Raw genomic sequence first — 20,970 nt, forward strand, 5'->3', positions numbered from 1 at the left:
GATCACCGGCGACGAAATTTCGAAAATTTTGCCGAAATTATACCGAAAATTTAACAAAACTTGATTTCGATTTCGACCCCTCCCAAAATCGAAAATTTCGGCGAAATTTCACCGAAATTTCGAAATTTAAACCCTTGGGCATGATGCAGATGTAAAGCCTGTTTGACACTGACTTTAGAATTGTCAAAAACGTTTTCAAATTAATAGAACCGTTTTTAGTAGTATTTGGCAAAAATAAATAAAAGTGTTTCTGGATTATAAAAACACTTTTAAGGGATTTTTGAAAAGTACATGTCAGGTGCTTCTTCAAAAAACACGTTTAAGTGATTTTACATGAATCACTTAAAATTTTTATAAAAATATGTTTATGCTTCTTATTCAATAAAAACCCTACTAAGTAAAAATACTTGTAAAAAACAATACCAAACGGCCTCATAACTTCACTACACGTGAAGTTCATCATAACGCCCACAAGCATTAGATCCCGTTCTATAATTCTTTGTAGATTGTTTGAAAAGCAATTCTTAAATAAACTTTATGGGAAAAAGGAAGAAGGGGTTTCTATTCTTTTAGTTTTTTAATTTTTTAATTATAAATAAAAGGGCGTATAATTAAAGAAGTAGACGATGCGAAAGTGCACATGCAGGGGTGGGCCTAACTTGAATACAAACCATGGATCTGGTTTACGGTAGATAACACGTAGGTGCACCACCTTACCACGTGGATGATCATAAGGGAGGATTGCTATCATTACCTGCAGGTCTATTTTAGTTAGATTTTATTCAATTTTGAGTGTCAAGTGTGTGCACAAGCTTCCCATTGTCCTTTTCATCTCTTTATGCTTTTGGGTGTATGGTCCGGAATTAAAAGCTTAGGATTACATCTTAATTTTCAAAATAATTTTTGTACTGTTAATGAATATTTGGTCTAGTGGATGACAATTAATAAATGATTAATTAAAAAATATATATTTATACATATTTATATTATTTTTATACACTTTTTATATACATTTTTACACACATTTTATACATTTACACATTTTAGATAATAAAATTAATATTAACCTAATTATATTTTAGACCTTAAAATATTTTTTATATAACCCTATGGCCCATATTATATAGGGTTTTTTTTTAAGTCCATTTTTTGAAATCTACTATTCATCCGACCCACACGCTACAGTAAAATACTGTAGCGGCCCACTTTTTAAAAATCGGAGCTACAGTAACAGCGCTACAGTGACGCCATTGCTGTAGCGCTACAGTGTTTTTTTAAAAATGTCAATTTTTTTTTCCTTCATATATATATATTTATTTATTTTGTCATTTTAGTGCCATTTGGTACATAAACTATCCAAAAAAAAAAAAATCATAATTTAGGTATTTTTCATTTCATAAACATGTTAAATAATAACCAATATAAAATACAAAAAATCGAGATGATGCATCTATAATCTTTTATATTTTAATAGTAAATATAATTGTTACTATCGAATAGTAATAATCACCTATTGCTACTACCGGGCAGTAACAATCAAGTATTATCATTATTTGATAGTAACAATCATTTATTGCTACTGCGTAGCAGTGACAATCAGGTATTGTTATTGTTTGATAGTAACAATCACATATTGAAGATAACTAACATATTTTGTTACTGTCATACAATAACAATCACCAAAATTCAAACTATAGAAAATCAAAAAATTCAGATAGTAACAATCACCTGATTGCTACTGTCACACAATAACAATAACCTGATTGCTACTGTTATACAGTAACAATCACTTGATTGCTACTGTCACACAGTAACAAATCAGGCGATTGTTAATTTGCTACTATCACACAGTAACAATCACCTAATTGCTACTGTCACAGTGGCAATTATTATTTATTGCCACTATCGAACAATAACTATTCTCATTGTGTCAAAAAAAAACCCAAAACCCAAAACCCAGAAACAACATACATATACAAATCTTATGTATTTTTCTAACATAAACACATAAAAAACAAAAAAACTTAAACAAAAATCTTTGTTCTTCTTTTTTTCTTTTTGGCCAATGTGACTGCAATTCCGAAGCATTGAAAGTGTCCTATAACCAATAATGACAGCCAACAACATGCATTTCTAAAACTCAAACCTGAAGAACAATACACATAGTAAATTCAGTAGGCAAATACACACAGTTTAATTCCACTGCACTTGGAATTAAACTAAGTAGGTTCTCAAGTTCAAGATCATTAATGTATCCACAAATTGCATCTATGTGTTCAAATAGCAAGCTGAATATGTACAAGACAAGCCACACATATACACATGCATAAGGAATCAACCAAAAACTCAACAATATTTTTGGCATCTCCTCAGTAGTAATGTGAATAGACTATAAATATAAGTGAACATAAAACATACAATCACATTCAAAATTTCCTCATAAAAGGATAATGATAAAAGGTACAATAACTATACAGAAACAAAAAAAATGTCTAACTTGCAAGGTCATAAAGTTATTACTCAATTCCTTATGCAACTAAATTAAAATAGTGATTAAACCCCAGTGGCCAATTAATCAATCAGACAATCATTAACTCAACCATAACATATGTCACCTAAAAAAAAACACCCTAATCTATACATACTTTAGACAAAAGATCTAAACTTTAGAAGAAAAAAGCTGACCCGCCTTTGAAATCTTGAGCACAAGTCTGTAAAATTAACCCGAAGATCTAAAACAAAAGTGAAAGAATCAAACGAAAAAAAAAGGAGAAATGGATGGCGGTCTTACTGATTGTTGTGGAGCGATTTCGAAGCAAATTTGATTGTGGGGGAGATGGGGGAGAGTTCAGAAAACCCTTAATCTTTCTTTCTTTCTCTCTCTCTCTCTCACTGTCGGAGCTGTGAAGGAAATGAAAAGAAAAAAATGAGTTTTTGTGAAATTTGGTTTTGGGGATTCAGAGAGTAACCGATGGAGGTGTGGCATGGGTCACCATTCGAAGCTCTATGTTATCCAAGTGGATCTGCTTAAAGCCGATGACAACGACGTCAAGTAGAGAACAAAAAGGGAGAGAGCAATTAAGCACGATGGCACCCATGGCCGTGCCCTCGCAGCGTCGTCGAGGTCTCTACAACATGCTTGGTGTTAAGAAATGGGTTTTGGCTTTCTGGTCTTTGTAGATCTGCTGCAGAACGGGGAGAGAAATGGAGAGAGAGATGGAGATGAAGACCAGCAGAGAGAGACAGATAGAGAAGGAGGGAGACAGAGAGTGAGAGACAGAAGGAGGGAGATAGAGAAGGCGAGATAGAGAGAGACGGAGTGCAGACGGAGAATGATAAAAGACGGAAGAAAGGACCGGTTTGGTATAAACTGGGCCTCCTTCAAAAACCAAAAAAATACTTGGGTCTTAAAAGTAGTGAAAGCCTAAAATTGGACTTTATAATCATTTACTTTATATTAAAATTATTATAGTTTTAGAGTATAGTATATACAGTATATAGTATATGCCCTATACCCTATATTCTAAACCCTGAACTCTATTAAATATCCTATACACTATAATTAAAAGTTTAAACTTAAAAGGCCCAAAACCCTAATAAACCCTAAACCCTCCTAAACCCTTTTTTTTTTTTTTCATTCCAATTGCCCAAAGGCCCCAAAACCCAATCACCCAAACCTCAATCAACCCTAAACCCTAAACTTTTTTTTTTTCTTCCTTCCTTTTCCCCTCGTGACTCTCTCTTCCTTATCATTTCTCACTTTATATTTCTCTCTTCCAGTCCCAGATCTCCAGTCTTCTTTGTCCTCCCTCCTGCAACCACCTCTCTCCTTAATCTGGTGTGACGCCGACGAGATCTCTTTTCTCTCCTCTCTGACTTTCTCTTGGATTTGCCGCCCTCCGGCGATGAGGCTGTGCTCGCCGCCTCCTCCTCCCCTCTCTCCTTCTGGTCTTCGCCTCCCCAGCTCGAGCCCAAAATTGCGGTGGAGAACCGAATTGGACCTTGAATGGTTTGGTTTTCTCTCCCCCTTCCCCGGTTTTTGGCATCGAACCGGACCGACGAGTCCCTTTCGGCGCGGTGCAAAGTTCTAGGGGTAAATCGGGCCGAATCGGACCGTGTCCACCCCTATTTATAATAGTTTTCCTTGTCTTTTCTTATTCGGTGTTGTCACCATCTGCTTATCTTGGGTCTTACCCACTTTCTTATTTAATGAAATTCCATTCTCTTTTCATATCTACCTGTTGATTTCTTTTATGTTTATGGCAAAGTCCTTTATTTTATTTAGGCTAAAAGATGGTTTTGGTCCTTTATTATGGATGAGTTGCACTTTGGTTCCCGTCATTTCAATTTGAATTTTTCAAGGATTGTGATTCCATTAATGTCGCAATCAGGTCCAATTCGTCAAAATTGTCTACTTCAGAGCCAATCAGGTAGTGCCACGTTGGGATTTTCGTCTAGGTGTTGATAGATTGGACTTGATTGCGACTTAATGGAAACACAGTCCTTAAAAAATTCAAATTGAAATGACGAGGACCAAAGTGCGACTCATCTATAGTACAAGGACTAAAAACGTCTTTTTCCTTTTATTTAAGGTTGTAGTTGTTGGGCCCAGATCCCAATGTTTTCATTCCCTAAGTTCTTACTTTTAGTCTGTCTAGTTGTTTTCTTTCCATCTCTAGCATTTACTTCATTAAAAGTTTTGTTTTTGTAGTTATTACGCTCTTAATAATTTAGTTCATTATTGCATTCACTGTTTGTAGATATGTTTTTCTAGTTGCTTCCATTTACTTTCCTGTTTAATTCATGACTGGTCAAAAATGAGGATTATGGTTATGACCACTGTTGCCTACGAATATCTTCTCAACCACATATCCTTAGTCATCTTTACCAGAGTCCACTGCTTCTTCTTACAACCACACACATTTGACCCAACTCACTTTATTATTGAGTTCACACACAAAGCTAGGGTTTCGAGAACATAGTAAAGTGCTGAATCAGCTCAAGCATAAAAAGAACTCAAGCCGAGTTTGGTTTTCTATCTGTCGGACAACCGTTTGATTAGAAGTCAAATTCGGGTCGAAAAGACCAGTTTTCATCTTTCTGGCCTAGGGTTTTAACTCGGTTGGGAGCACACCAACACATAAAAAAGAATCCAAAAAACGGTGCAACTACTCTTGGTTCGACACGTAGGACCGAGGTTTTTGCTGTCTAAACACAAGGCCAAATTTTTTAACTCTTCTATGAAATGTGATTGTAAAAGGTTTCTTTGGAGTAATATTAGCTGCAGACATTAAAGGGTAACTCAGATCCTTTGGTGATCCGTTTTTAGAGCTTGTAGGACAAAGTGCTCTTATCTCCCAATATAAGTCTAATCATGCAGAGAAACTTGATGCAATCTCCTTTAGAAGTTTCATACACAAGCCCGGGGTATATAGCTTTGATAGGATTAGGGGTGGGTTCGGTACGGTTACCGTACCGAAACACCCATACCGAATTCCGACCGATATGGGTCGGTAACCGATCACTTAGGTATCGGTCGGAGAGTGGCGGTATCGGTCGGAGAGTGGCGGTGCCGACTACAGGAGAGATAAGACAGAGAGAGGGAGAGAGGGAGAGAGGGAGGGGGTGCGACAGAGGAGATCGATCGGAAAATTGGAGGAGCCAGCGGTCCTGTTGGAGGTTTCCCGAGCAGGGGTCGCGCAGGGGAGTTGGGCTGGCTGGAGGAGAGGCCGGGGAAGGTGGTCGGCGTCAGGTGGCTATGGTGGCTGGGCCATGTGCGCTTGCAGGGGGCGCGAAGGAGAGAGAGAACAGAGGAGAGAGAGAGCGGCGGGCTGGCAAAGGGGACTGGTCTGGGGGGGTTAGCGCCGGCGAGAACAGCTCACCGCCGATGATCTTGGGTTGTCGAGGAAAGTGGTCGGAGGGGCTGGACTTGGGTGGAGATGGGTGTGCGCAGGGGAGTGCTGCCCGAGAGAGAGAAGTCAGTGAGAATAAGAGAGAGAGAGAGAGAGAGAGAGAGAGAGAGAGAGAGAGAGAGAGAGAGAGAAACTTGTTGAAATTTCTGGAGAGAGGAGAGAGAATGAGGGATTTCAGAAATTAAAATGGGTTTTTAAAACCCTTATGCAAATTTTACACAATTGCCCCACACTTGTATGATCCGTAACTTCTAAACCGTAATTCTGATCAACGTGTGCTACGTGTCTATGAAATCGTAAGTTCGAGACCTTTCTAATGGGCCAAAAGTCAAAATCAAAAGTCCACTAGTTTTAAAAGTCAACTTTGAGTCAAGCCCAAATTAAATCAAAACTCTTCTTATTTTCCAAATAAATTCCAAAATCTTTAAAATACTTTTCAAAATAAACCTTCGGAAATAAATACGGGGCTTCACAATTCAACATCCTTTAAAAACCTCTTAAAACCATAGTTGAATAAAAATTTAAATTTCTAGTGTTATCATATTATATTAATATACTAAATTACTAAAATTATCATATTAAACTATACTATACCATATTATATCATATTAGTATTATATTATATACTATATACCAAACTCTAAGTTACCAATTATGAATCTATGAATTATAAATTTATAGTATTAGACTATTAGGGTATAGAAATTAGTAATTTAGTATGAGATATCATATACATATACTATATACTATATAATTTAGTATAATATTAGGGTTTAGGGTATTTTTAATTAGTTTTTATATAAAAATGTATTATATAAATTAAAAAACATATAAGTTATAGGTTTAGGGTTTATAAATTTATATATGTTTGATATAAATTATAGAAAATTAGAAATGTATTATATAAAATTGTAAATTATATAGAAAGGTAATACTAAGTATTTTATATTTAGGATATACCAGTATAGTATATTAATGTATAAAAATGAATTATTTTAATTATATTTTTTTAATATGCGGTCGGTATCGGTATACCGTCGGTACCGGGTTTTGTAAACCAATACCGTTACCGAATTCATCGGTATTTTCGGTATCGGTATTTTTCGGTATAAAATCGGTTCGGTATCGGTATTTTTCGATATTTCGGTATTTTTACCCAGCCCTAGATAGGATTGATAAGCCAGATCCATAAGCAAATTGCCCTATTGTGCAAAGACACTTAAAAAGAATTAAAAAAAAATGAATAAAGTATAATTTCATTTAAAAGATTGAGGAAGTCGAGGAGACATACAACTATTTAGGGGTCGGCAATGGACTAGACCGGCCCAAAGTTTTCGGGTTCGGGCCAGACTCGGGCTTGAATTATAGAAGCCCAATAGGGCTTTCGGGTCGGGCCGGGCTGGGCTTGGGCTTTAATACACAAGCCCAAGGCTTGCCCATCGGGCTTTGGCTTGCGGGTTTGGAGGGCCGGGCCGGGCTAGGCCCGAACGGGCGGCCCAAAATGGGCCCAAAGCCTATTTAGACACATATATATCTTCAAAAAAAAAAAAAATACAAGATTTTGGCTATGTTGTGATTTGAACATGAGACCTCACATAGCAAGCTTCAACTCTCAACCAACTGAGCTGACTAGTTTATTTGTTAAGTTTGTGAATCATAACATAGTTAATAACTCTTTTGTTTGTTTACTTCAATAAATTATTAATATGCTTATTAAGTTATTATATAATACTATTATGTTAGTAATAGTGTAATACTATAAATAATAAATTTTTAAAATTATATACAATATTACAACTATAATAAAACATAAATGTACATATGTTTTATTATATATTTTATTACATATTTTTATATACAAATGATGCAATTGTGTTGTCAACAATCCAAACCGTTCAAATTTTAATTCCTCACTCAAAGATAATTCGTGCAAAAAATTAGCTCAATTGGAGATGTAAAAGTGACATAATGGTGGTCGAATTAATGAACGATCGTGGTTTTTCTAATCATGATCGAATGGGTAGATGAATTTCGATTTAGCCGATTTTTTGTATGGATGATCTTTGACTATGAACATAGAAAATGAACGGGTCAGATTGTTGAAATCACGTTGTGGTCTTCATAATTATGGAAACAACAAGGTTTCAACGGGAAAGTTATTAGAATTATACTTTTAAGTGTATTTAATTGTCAATCGTAACTTATGACACATATTTAGAAGTGTATTAAAGTAGGATACGTATTTAAACAGTGGGTTAACGTAGGACATTTGGTAGATTCTATCATGACAGACGTTAAAAAATAACAAGTGCCAAACACGTGAGCTTTTTGCAGGGGTAAAAAGGTTATTTCCCCTTGCGATCTGTGCGAACCCAACAGCCCACAATTTAAAAAAACATAAATGAAAATCTTGATCCACCCATGGACCATTCGATATAAAATGATCAGAACCAAGGTTAGTAATAAGCAGTAATTAAGGGGCAAGTGAGCAATTACTTCCTCTGCCAATTGAAGATGAAATCTTCATTCAAAAGCCCTTTGAAAATTATAAAGAAGTGCTACCAAAAATCTATTCCAACATTTAAAGATTAAAGCACATATTCCTTGAAATAGTTCATTAAATACACTACTTTTTGTCAAAAAACTATGTAAGGATGAATTTTGCAGTGAGCTATCTTGAACCACCAACTTCTACCGTATTGCTTCCACTGAATTGAAAACAAATAATATATGAATTAATTATGACCTGAAACCTTTGACATTGTATGCAGTAGAGATTGAATTCATAGTTATTCTTCCAAAAGTATATTTTCCCCTACACAGATAATTAAATTTAACATCGAAGCTCTATCTGACATAATGAAGTTCTTTATTTCAATTCCAGGCCAGTTGAAAGTGGTACCATCTTACTCTTAAGGGCTACAAGTGCATTATGTTCAATAAAATCTCTTGGACTTGTGGATTATTTCTTGGTTCCTAGATCAGACACTCATAGTTACAAAAAAAAAAAAAGTCTTATGCAGATTAGCCAATATTTCAAATTAGAAGCTTTAAATTACATATTTTCTCAATATTCCAATGTGTGCAAGGATGGATTACTCACTCTCCAGTGAAACTTCCTTTGTTCCTCTGCTGACAATATTCCAAACTTATTTAAGGAAGTTTCCGTCATTCCAATCCGGTGTTCAAATTCCTCGCCAATCTGACCTGCTCAGACAAATAAACAATTTGGTTTCGCATTATTTTTAGCTCATTTTTAGCCTGGTGGGAAGTGAGAACGTTTCATGGAGCAGAGTCAGCAGACAAGTTGTAAATGACCACGTGTTCGATTTCCAATAGAACTGACCTTCCCTAAACACACCCCCCCAAGTCTTTTTAAACAACACGCCCACGCATTATTGAGAGAGTTCGAGACAACAAACGCCTCTCTCTCTCTCTCTCTCTCTCTCTCTCTCTCTCTCACTCTTTGTCTCTGTGTACGGAAGATGTTGTGTATCCGCCGGGTATCGGCCGGAGCCGGAGCCCCGGACCGGCCGATTATGATCCGGCACCCGCCGCGAGCGGCCGAGATCTCGCGTCTCCCGCCGCCGCGCAATCAATGGCCAGGAATCGTGCTGCTGCGGACGACGCATTTGAAGGCGGTGGCGGCGGGGCCTGGAGGGGCGTGGGAGCGATCGGATGGCGGAGATGGAGCGGAGAGTTCGAAGGCGGGCCCGCGGTCGTATGCGGTGGTGGGGGAGTATCGGACGGTGGAGGAGGGAGGGAGGGGGAGGAGTAAGAATCGGAGGGTGGAGGTGGTGGTTGCAGCGGCGGTTACGGTGGTTCTGGGTGTAGGCAATCGGGTCTTATATAAGCTGGCTTTGGTTCCTCTTAAGCACTACCCTTTCTTTCTCGCTCAGCTCGCCACTTTCGGGTACTTCACCTCTGAACATTATTATTTTATTGTTTTATTATTCATTTTTGCTACTTAGAAATTAATTAATTAATCAGTTTTAACTTTTAAATAACATTTTTGCTTCTCAGCTATTTGGCCACACTTTTTAGTTGACAGTTAATTAAAACAAAACTGTATGAACAGATTATACTCACAACACAGACAAAAAAACACAATAACAATGTCAATAATACATGTCACAATTAAATGATTATTCTCTCACTTCTAAGTAGTTCTGACTCACACCTCTGTTTAGAACACCGTTTTTCCATACACCTTCCCGCACCTGATATTTTTACAAACTGGGATCCACAACTCCACTATACCCGACCCGATGAACTATCCCATCACAGTACTCAACTCCACAGTTTTTTTTTTTGGGTAATGCTAGCGTCGTAAGTTCACCTCTATAATCTATTAGAGAGATATATACGTTTAGTCTGTTTAGATGGTATTCGGTATTCCTAATTTTTTTTTTCTGCACTTAGCAAAATGAAAGAGGAAGAAAAAAATAAAAAAGAATAAAAGAAAATTAAATAATTAGCTTTAGGGACAAGATGGGATTTATATTAAGTTACAATTTTCAACAAAATTCTCAAAGCCGCAAAATTACCTTAGAGGTTCCCCAAATTATAATCTGGGCCGTTCATATTTAATTTGCAACCTTGATTTAGACAAAATAAATTTTGTAGTCTTTTGACTTTTTGATGACATAAAATTTGGTAGTCTTGTCTTGTGATTCTCAGTTCGGCTTTCTTAAATTGAATTAAATTTTGGAAATCGGATCAGATAAACAAAAAATATAAATATATATTAAAGTTGGTGGGGTTTTCTTTTTGAGTGAAAATGACAACCCTGTTGGACACCTTTGGGTGAATATGACCACCCCCTTAGGATGATTTGATTTGGAACCAAATGAAAGTTGTCTATTTCTACTTTTTCATGTTTTACACATTTCAAATTCTTCTTATTCTGACTTATATATAGATACAATGGTCAAGTCCCTGCTTATTCATTTTACGTGTTATGACTGACCATGTATATTCTAAAGTATTTAATTATGTATTAAGATTTTTAATTTTTTATAATTCAGCAAGGATTTAACTTGAAATTGACCAAATTAAATTGTAAGAGATTATATAATAGAAGGTCATTGGGGCAGTAGGCATGATTAGCTTCACTACATGTGAGGTTCATCATAACTCCCACAAGCATTACATCTCATTCTATAATTCTTTATAGCCTGTTTGAAAAACAATTCTTAAATAAATTTTATGAAAAAAAAGGGGTTTCTATTCTTTTTGTTCTTTAATTTAATTAATTAAAATTTTTTTTGCCAAATAAATAATTATTATTTTTTCTTTTTTATAAATAAAAGGGCGGATAATTAAAGTAAACGCTGCGAAAGTGCACATGCAGTGGTGGGCCTAACTTGAATACAAACCATGGATCTGATTTACAACTAGATGACACGTAGGTGCACCACCTTACCACGTGGATTATCATAAAGGAGAATTGCTATCATTACCTGCAGGTCTTTTTGGTTAAATTTGATTCCTTTGCATTTCGAGTGTCGTGGGTGCACAAGCTTCCCAGTGTCCTTTTCATCTCTTTTTATGCTTTTGGTTGTGTGGTCTGGTATTAAAAGCTAAGGATTACATCTAAAACCTTACATTTTAATTTTCAAAATAATTTTTTTATTGCCACTATTTTGGTCTAGTGGATGACACCTAGTTAGTGGCGGCGACCGGAGATGGCCCTGACCCAAATGCTTTGAAAAGAATTCTATACTATATCTATTATGTAGATTTGTTTCAATCAATTAGCAAAGATTAAAACAAAGTTTAATAAAAATAGGTACAAGCCCCCCAAGTATCAGTATACTATTATTTTCTTACCAAAGTGAATGTCAAACGGTGGATCATGGTGAAATCCAATTTAGAACTTTCTTAAATTGATGCTTATTAATTTCTTGCTTGATATATACTTGAAATTTTTATGACAAATTCTTAATGATTATAATTTTTTTGTTCGGCCCCTTGAAGGATAAATTATGGTTGTGCTACTGCACCTAGTCCCTCTTTAGCGGAGGAGGTCCTGAGTTCATATCTCATGAATGAGATAGTTGGTTAATAAAAAAATTAATGTTAAAGTCATTCTTGTTACAATTTTGCTTCTCAAGAAAATAACTTGCATCTTAACACATGTGGATCAATATAACTTTTTTTGTACAAAATTAAAATAATAAAATCATAAAATAGAACAACTAAAGTTAAACTAAGAAAAGAAAAAAAATTTGTTGAGGTGGAAATACAACTAAAAATTTGTTAAATTTATTTTCTATTTTCTATTTTCTCTTGATATTTTACAATAATAACCCTTTTAGATAATTAATAGATGAGTCAATTATATTTTTATTAAGGGTACTTTTAGCATTACGTATTTTGATGAAGTGTGTTGATGCTAGAAAACAGTCTCCCTTTATAATAGTAGATACTATATATATAAACATTATAACTAATATTACTATAATATTTGTTTTACAATTAAAATATTTTATTCTAATGTTTAACTTATTTGACTCATCAAAAAAGAAAAAAAAAAACTCTTTTGAAGTGATAATTAACCTATAAAGGTTTTAAGTACATCATTGTCATTTTGAATAAAATTGACACGTGCTTCAGCGCGTCAATTGACTTTTCCATTATGCAAGATAACTACTGCTGTTAAGAGAGAGTGGAGAGAAAATTGGGTTACATGATAACTGCTGTTGTTTTTTTAGCTCATTATTTGATTTTACAGTTTTATCCTTAAAAATATAGCTTTTTATTAAGAAATGTCATAATTGGAAATCCAATTTTTGGCGAATCTGGATTCTTTTCTAATCCTTGTGTGCTAATCTGATACTAATCAATTAAAACTGCCTTGTTTTATAGTCCAATTCTTGTTATATAGATAGATTATCTTTTAAATTTAAAATAGCTTCTTTTTAAGTTATTTTTTTTCAGTTAATTTTTCTCATCTAATTACTTTTTAGGGTGGGGGTAAATTTGTTACAGATCAATAATTACGTAATTTCTTAATAGAATGTTTTACCTTTTGATTGCAAACAAACACACTATAATTTTTTCTTTTCTGAAAGCCAACACTATTAAAAGTATGCATGTCACTTCTATAAAAAAGAAAAAAAAAAAAAAAAAAAAAACAAGAAAAGGCACGTTGTTATAATTTGAAAAATTCAAAGCGTTCTTTTGAAAATTATATTCAAGTGAGGCATGTAGTGTTGAAAAAATAGTGTTGGAATTTTCAAACAAAACACATTTTTAAATAAAATATTTTTTTAAGTACTTCTCTAAAGTAAAATAAGATTATAAACAAGAGTGCTAGGCGGCTTCAGAGTACTTCTTGCCCCCCATATCCTTAAGGCAGAGACCTTTGATCAAGCTATAAAGTTTTGCAAACAACAAGAGTGTTAAACCGGACTGAAGAGACAATAGGGTGTTGGACCGACGGTTTGAGTCAACCAATAACTATAGGTTTTCAAATTATAGCATGGGTGCCTCAATGTTTTTGCAGTTGTTCTGTGAATGTGATATAAATTAATTACTGAATCGAATTTTTTTCACATCACTACCTCAAACATTTTGAGACTTCCCTTTGATCATTTTTTCATTTACTTTAATTATAAAAGAGTTGTCATTGACCATATGGTCTAGTGGTGGCACCCCCCTTTGTGGGAGTAGGTCTTGAGTTCAAATCTTATGGGCGAAAGTTGATTAATAATAATAATAATAATAAAAAAACTATAATGGTCTTCTAAAATTAGACTCTACCATAAAATTTGACGGAGCAATTTTCTTAGCACTTCAGTTCTTTATGTTTTCTCTACTCCTATTTTAAGTTTATGTTTTTATTAATTGCTTTTTAATTTTGTTTCTCAGATATGTAATTGTATATTTCTCAGTCTTGTATCTCCGGTACCGTGCTGGTATTGTGACAGATGAGATGCTTTCTATGCCAAAAGCTCCTTTTCTTGCTGTTGGCCTTTTGGAAGCTCTTGGTGCTGCTACTGGAATGGCAGCTGGAGGTAATATTCTGATACATTTATTTACAGGGTTGTAATAATTCTTTGAAAGCAATGCATAGTTTCTGCTAAATCAATCTTCTTTGGTGGTTACAAAAATAGTTGAGTAATACTGAGCATTGTTGGTCTGTTATGATAAATCATATAATCCTAGTTTGCTTCCAACACCTAAGTCCTGTGCTAAGTTGGTCACCCCTGCTGATAAACCACACGTGCCTACAGTATCATGATTAGTATTATCTTCTGATAAGTTCTCTAGCTAGTTCCTTAGTTATCCTATTATTGTAGTTATCATTTATAGGTGCTGTGTATTCAATTGCAATGTAAACTCTTGTCAGTGTGTTCAGTATATATTAAATGCAATCTCAATGCCTCTGTATTCTGAGGAAATCACCTAAAATATTATCCTGTTTCATGTTATACTTTTAAGATTCATATGCAAATATCACTTATCATTTTCATAATTTCTCTTCTCTTCCTTGAATCAGCAATTCTTTCTGGAGCTTCAATTCCAGTTTTGTCGCAGGTAGACTGGTTTCAGCATTTACTTTTCTGATACAGCTGTTTTTTCATATAAGTGAAATTCTATTTTAGTGCTCTAGTCATATTGTGTTTCCTGAAACAAGCGTATCTCTGAATTTCTTAAGCTCAAGCACATTGTGATTTGAACAATGAAGGGATGAACCAACCAGATGATGCCTTGCTTTAGAGAGAAAATTGGAACAAAAACTGAAACTCTAGATGTAAAACTCTTAAAATTTTTGTAAAGTACTTAAGTGGAGCTGATGCATGCAGTATCTAAATATTTCAATTTGTTTATATATATGCAAGCGACGAATAAAGAAAGCCAATCCAGGAGCCCAGTTATAGTGAACTTTACTGGTGAAGTTTTAGGTCAGGGATATTCAGTCAGTTGTTCTGTAATTTAATTTTACCTTGGGATTAAAAAAAATGCTGATGATGACTCAAGCCAACTGCAGTTGAGAAACTGTAACAGATTGGCTGAAATTTGAAAAACAGAGGATAAAATGAGCTTGAGTACCAAATTATTATAGATATTTCCTCTAAAGGATGTGGGCTTGACAGAAGTTGCTGTGATTTATTTGTGAAGGGTAATGCTGAAAGTTGGGTAGTTGACTTACTGCTGTACTTATTTTGCAGACGTTTCTTGTTTGGCAAATTCTCCTGTCAATTATTTTCCTTGGAAGGAGATATAGGGTCAATCAACTTTTAGGGTGCTTTCTTGTAGCTGCTGGTGTAATCATAACTGTAGCAAGGTAAACCATATACTAAAATCTTTTTATTTTACATTTATGACTTGAAGATGAGGCTTGTCTATAAACTATATTCATTTGGTTTTTATGTGTCAACGTGAACTCTGAGTGTTGTAGGTTGAAAGAGGGCAAAACATTGAAAAGCAATATTAAAGTGCAGTTGCGCCTAGATGCTGATGTTATTCAAGAATTAACTTACAACATATTGACATGTGTATGTTTATATTTATCTTAAACAAAAAAAAAAATAGTTTGAGTTATTTCATGGTGATTACTAGATCCTTTCTGTAAGATTGACACAGAATTTAGATTTGTGATACATTTTATAATTATAGCCAACTTTCTGCGATTTCTTATTAAGCTTGATAATTGATAGAATACTTAGAAACAATTATTAATAAACTTATGGACTGGAGGAAAATCCCAGTGACACAACAATAAACTTATGAACTACCTTCTTCTATGTAATTATGGCCACATTAAGCAGTGGATGATCTTGCTAAGTTAGATGAACAAACCATAAAGTTTCCAGGAAACCAGTTTTACATGATTTACCTCATAAGCTGATACTTTTTATATATCTGTTTTTTTTTTTTTTTTTTTTTTTCTTTCTGAATCCATTGAACAGAAGTCAATAATAACTTTGTCAAGTTGATCTCATCCAGAATGTGGTTCCTCTTTAGTATGTTCATTATGAGTGTCCTTTGTATAGTGGTAGCATGTCAAGTACTTACCTTTGTCTTTGTCTGAAGTGGATCTAGTGCTGGACATTCATTGACAGACGCTGGTATTTTTTGGAGTCTTCTCATGATAGTTTCATTTTTGTTCCAAGCAGCTGATACAGTGCTGAAGGTTATCAAATTTTCTAATGGTTATTTAACTTTTCCACTTTTTGACATTCTATTACATTCTCTGTAACAGGCAAATTTTTATCATTTTGTAGGAAGTAATTTTTCTGGATGCTCATCAGCGATTAAAGGTACAAATGGCCATGTACAGTTTTCATCTCTATGTTCCTAAATTGACTGTAACTTCTGCTTTCTGAAGGGGTTTCGAAGCAACAAGTATGATAAAGGATATAACCAATATGATGTATTGCATCTGATTATGGTAAAGGGGTTATCACAACAAATAAGATTTACTGCTGGAAAACAAGACAGAAAATCAATTTGGCATAACTTTTCAGACTGTTAATTTGTTGTCTTACATGCTCCAAGGCAGTAGGGATTAGGGATAGAAATCATTTAATGTTGATCCAACTCCTACATGTCAAATAAATTTAGCTTTCTTCTAGTTGAGCTTAACTATAATTTATACATGCATGATGAATTGAGCTATATTACACTGGAGATTTTTTTGTTCATTTTAATCTGAGAATTGTATTCACTTTCAATCTGTTACAGGGAAATTCAGTAGACCTATTTGTTGTAAATTCCTTTGGATCTGCTTTTCAAGTAAGCAATGGTTGAAATTCTGGTTTTGTGGTCTTTAGAAGTTGAGTTAATCTTTTTCATGTTGTCTTCCATTATCAAATTTCAACGAAAGCCAAATATTGCTTGTCTATATGAATTGCAGGCACTATTTATATGCCTCCTCTTACCTTTTGTATCAAAATTATGGGGTATTCCATTTGGCCAACTGCCAAACTATCTTAAAGACGGTGCAGCTTGCTTTCTAAACATTGGTACCTTATCAAGTGGTAAGCTATTGTTATCTTTTTCCTCTAAAGATATTATTATTATTCTTTTATCTGATTTTCTAAAGTTGATAAAATTCATTTTATTATTAGTTTGTGGGCCAATATGTGAAAAAGCCTATGAATTTATTCATTAAACTAAATATCAAATCAGCTTAACCTTCAGGCCAAAAGAAAAAATCAACTTAGCCTACATTGCGGCTTTCTGTACTCAGCTTTTATATTTGTTCGTGCATAAATTTGAGATCCATGTTCTAGAGAATCAGCTGCATGGATCAGTTTTAAGATTAAAAGGATTTGGTCTGCAATCCTTTTGAAAATGCAACATACTGCAACCCAAACCAGAACTATAGAGAAAGCATTGAAGTAGCTAACATGTTTCAAGCAAATAAGTTGCATTAAGGAATCCTGAAAGTTCCACTCCACTAGCTGTTTGTCAAATTTATTGTGTCAAAATTTAGCTCTTATGCTAACATACACTCTGGAATTAGATTGACACGTTTAAAATCATATTGTTCAGTGAGATAGTCAGTAGAGATCTCATTTAGGAGCAAGGAGAGAATAAATAGTGCAGGAGTCACAACCTGAAATAATAAAGAGTGAGGATAAGGCTGTAACAAGGAAGTGAGGTGTGGGGAAAACCGGATTGAAGATGTCTGGTTTTTTCCATTTAATTAATTTACTATCGTAACAAGATGGTTCTCTCTTGGAAATTCATGTTGTCGGAAATGCAAATACTGTTGGTTCTTATATACAAGGTAGATTTTGCCCGAATTCAATTAATTCTATTTTTTGTTGCGCCAACAATTGAATTAAATATGAAGCCTGAATTATTATCTGCTACCCCAATATGTACAAATTTAAACATTGCAGTAACTATTTAATTTATTTCATTAAAATTTGGCTGACCACAGGATGTGATGGTGCCCCGCTACTTCCTTTGCTGTTTATTATTGTCAACATGGGTTTTAACATATCATTGCTGCATCTTCTGAAGATATCTTCTGCTGTGGTATCTTCCCTCGCATCCACATTTTCAGGTATGTATAGTTTAATTGAAGTAGCTTCCATATGAAAGCTATTACAACTGTAAGCAAGTAACTACCAGAGTTGGTGCATACAAAATGGGAAATCTGAAACTTTGGCTTGGTATGTGTAGTGGGTGTTACATGAAGTTGAATGATGGGTCACTAAATGGTTGATGCTCAGCATGTATAGTTCCATTTGGGTCAGTGTGGGTTTGGATTTAAAGCATCAACTAAAAACTGAATACAAAGCCTTAAACCTATATGAGCTCATTAAAGGCAGACCTTTCTAGCCATTTTTTGTTTGTATACAAGTTATCCAAATCCTTATATAGTGTAGGGAAGGATTTTTGAAGTCTTGGAAGGGTTATTAGCTTCTATGCTAGAGTTCAGCTATCCTATTAGCAGTAAATCCATGAAAGTACGTCAAAAAATTAGCAACTAACTTTTATGGCACACTGCAATTGCAAATAGGAGCACTTCATTTTATATTGTTGTCTCTTGTAATTTGTGCTTTGTGGATTAATCTAATTTATATGTGGGCATTGTTTGGGACATACATGGCAGTGCCCATATCTGTTTATGTCTTCACATTGCCACTACCATACCTAGGCGTTGCAGCCTCGCTGCCGACAGGCTTTGTTGCTGGAACCATGATTCTTGTATTTGGTTTGCTCATCTATGCTTGGACACCTTCAATGCATCCGGCTAGTGCCTCCCCTTCGCCTCCTAACATATGATAGCTGATATCAGCATGTTGCCACTCCAGCCCAAAGCGCAGGACACAGGCCTCTTCATGGTTATGACAGATAAGAGGAAGACAATGAATGTTGTTATCTTGTTTGGATAATGTACATCCATGTTCCTTCATTTGCAAGCAATAGAAATGAAGGCAATAAGCCTAACTTTAGATTTTGATTCAAGAGAACAAGAAATCCATAGGCAGTTATGATTATTTGTGATTTTTGTATTTTTATTCCCCTCCAAGGAAAAGTGTCTAATGCACATTCATGTTCTGAGGGACACAAAGCAAGTAATGCTATAAAGTCGGAGACTTCTAGTGTGTTTTAGGACAGATAGGGTTGGAAAGAAGAATTGAGTACCAAAAACAGACACTGCAAGAAATGAATTTTGTAATAGCAATTGCTGGAAAGATACCGGAGTAATTTCATTGGAAATTTGGTAGTTTCTTTTTTGTAAGTCTGTTACCTGTAATTATTTATTTATTTTTGTCAGAATTTTGTGTTACAAGTAATCTATTACGGTGCTTTATACTGCTGTAAATTTTTTTTTTGATAATTTTGTGGGTGAATAAAATATTGCATTCTAGCTTTGCCCACACCAATTTTTTCTTTTTTTTTTTGTTTTTTCTTTCCCAAAAAAGGGGAAAACTGCTTAATATTACTGAAATTGGCATTTCGAATGTCATTGCTAAGGATAAGCCTGTTGGTGTATGGAGGGCAAAGATTTGATTTTCAGATTGTTTGGGAATGATTTTCTTCCTTATATTCGTCTCTCAAAGAGGCAAATATATATATATATATTTTTTTCATCTTTGCTTCACTTAATCTATAAAACACAAAAACTAACTAAAACACAAAAAAATGTAGAGTTTTTGAACTCTAAGTTAGAGAGTTAATATGTAAAAATGATGTAAATTGAATATTCAACATATTCCTAAAAAAGAGAAACATTAAACAACAAATTTTAAAAAAAATTACAATTGATTTTAAAGGTTGCAACGACAAATATGTCCACCTTTTTCACAAATAAACTCACGTTATAATTTTTTCTATGTTGATGTCAGTGCTCAATGTGTGTTTTTTTAAACTGGGCAAATTGTCACTGTCGAATAGTGGCAATAATTGTCATTGTTTGACAATGACAATTAGTAATAGTTATTTTTATGTTATAATATTAATGTAGGTGAATGTGATTCCATAAGCTTGAATTTTGTGTTTTATGTTGATTTCATTAGTTTTTGACATATTTATGTAAAAGAAGACATAATGTATATCTACAAGTATCATTTTATATACAACTTCAAATAGTCACTGTCGCACATTAAAATCGAGCGCTCGGCTCATTAAAATGGACCGGTTTGTCACCGTATTTTTACAGGTTGGTCGCTCGATCATGGGCTTTTTTGTTTTGGACTTTAATAGACAAAAATCCTAAAAAATAATGTAGTAACAATTATTAATTAGGACAAATTACACGCAAGTACCTCAACTAACCACCCAATTTTATTTGAGTACCTCAATAAAAAAAAAAAAAAATTGCTCAAAGATATCTCAATTACTGATTTTGCATACCCAAGTACCTCCGTCAACTTTTCCGTCTAGGACGCCGTTAACTGCCTACGTGGCAGATTGCCATGGGTTTAAAAAAATGTCACATGTGGACAAAAAAATAATAAAACATTAAATAAACTTTAAAAAATAAAATAATTATTAAAAAAACTAAAAAATTTTTAAACCCAATAATTAATTAAAAAAGAACAAAAAAATTAAGAAAAAAACCTGTTGGCTGCTGGCAGCCTCAAGCTCTCCTCCCTCCGCCTCCCCCACGTCGGCCACCCAACCCACCCACCTCCCTCCTCCTCTCCGGCCACCAGCTCTACCCCTCCCCTTCCCTTCCCCACCACCGTCATTGTAGATTGCGTCGGTCACCCAACCCGCGTCGAGCCCTCCTCCATATTCTTCTTCTTCTACAATTTTCACCAATGCAGCAATTCCAAGACGCAATAATCCAACCAAAACTACAACTACGGTTTCTCAGAGGCCTCAAATGCATCCCCAAAACATTAATCAAATAATAAATTAAACAAATAATCTAATAAAACACTCAGACACGTTTGTTAGTTTGGGAATAATCCACCATATACTCGTAGGCATCGGCCTGAGCATTAACTCTAGTCTAAGGGGGGTGTCCCCAACTCAGATTTTAAAGGAGTTTAATGGATTTTAAAATCCATAGAATCCATCAAAGTTCAAAGAAATTGGGTGGAATTCTCATGAAATTTGTTATGTGTAAAAAATGCAT

The 20,970-nt window shown here is 34.6% G+C and overlaps 1 protein-coding gene across 1 annotated transcript; it reads left to right on the plus strand.

Annotated features, from left to right (window-relative positions):
* Positions 1 to 9,330: 9,330 nt before the first annotated feature.
* CLT1 (CRT (chloroquine-resistance transporter)-like transporter 1) lies at positions 9,331 to 19,209 on the plus strand. Its single transcript, XM_086252077.1, has 10 exons — positions 9,331 to 9,825; positions 13,788 to 13,933; positions 14,419 to 14,456; positions 15,092 to 15,207; positions 15,957 to 16,056; positions 16,148 to 16,183; positions 16,608 to 16,658; positions 16,780 to 16,903; positions 17,815 to 17,940; positions 18,493 to 19,209. Exons 1-10 carry the CDS (start codon positions 9,398 to 9,400, stop codon positions 18,663 to 18,665), a joined length of 1,338 nt encoding a protein of 445 aa, XP_086108203.1. The 5' UTR covers positions 9,331 to 9,397; the 3' UTR covers positions 18,666 to 19,209.
* The last annotated feature ends 1,761 nt before the right edge of the window (positions 19,210 to 20,970 follow it).

This window comes from Dryas octopetala, chromosome 1 (assembly GCF_963921425.1).
Source record: "Dryas octopetala chromosome 1, drDryOcto1.1, whole genome shotgun sequence".
Classification (NCBI taxonomy): Eukaryota; Viridiplantae; Streptophyta; class Magnoliopsida; order Rosales; family Rosaceae; genus Dryas; species Dryas octopetala.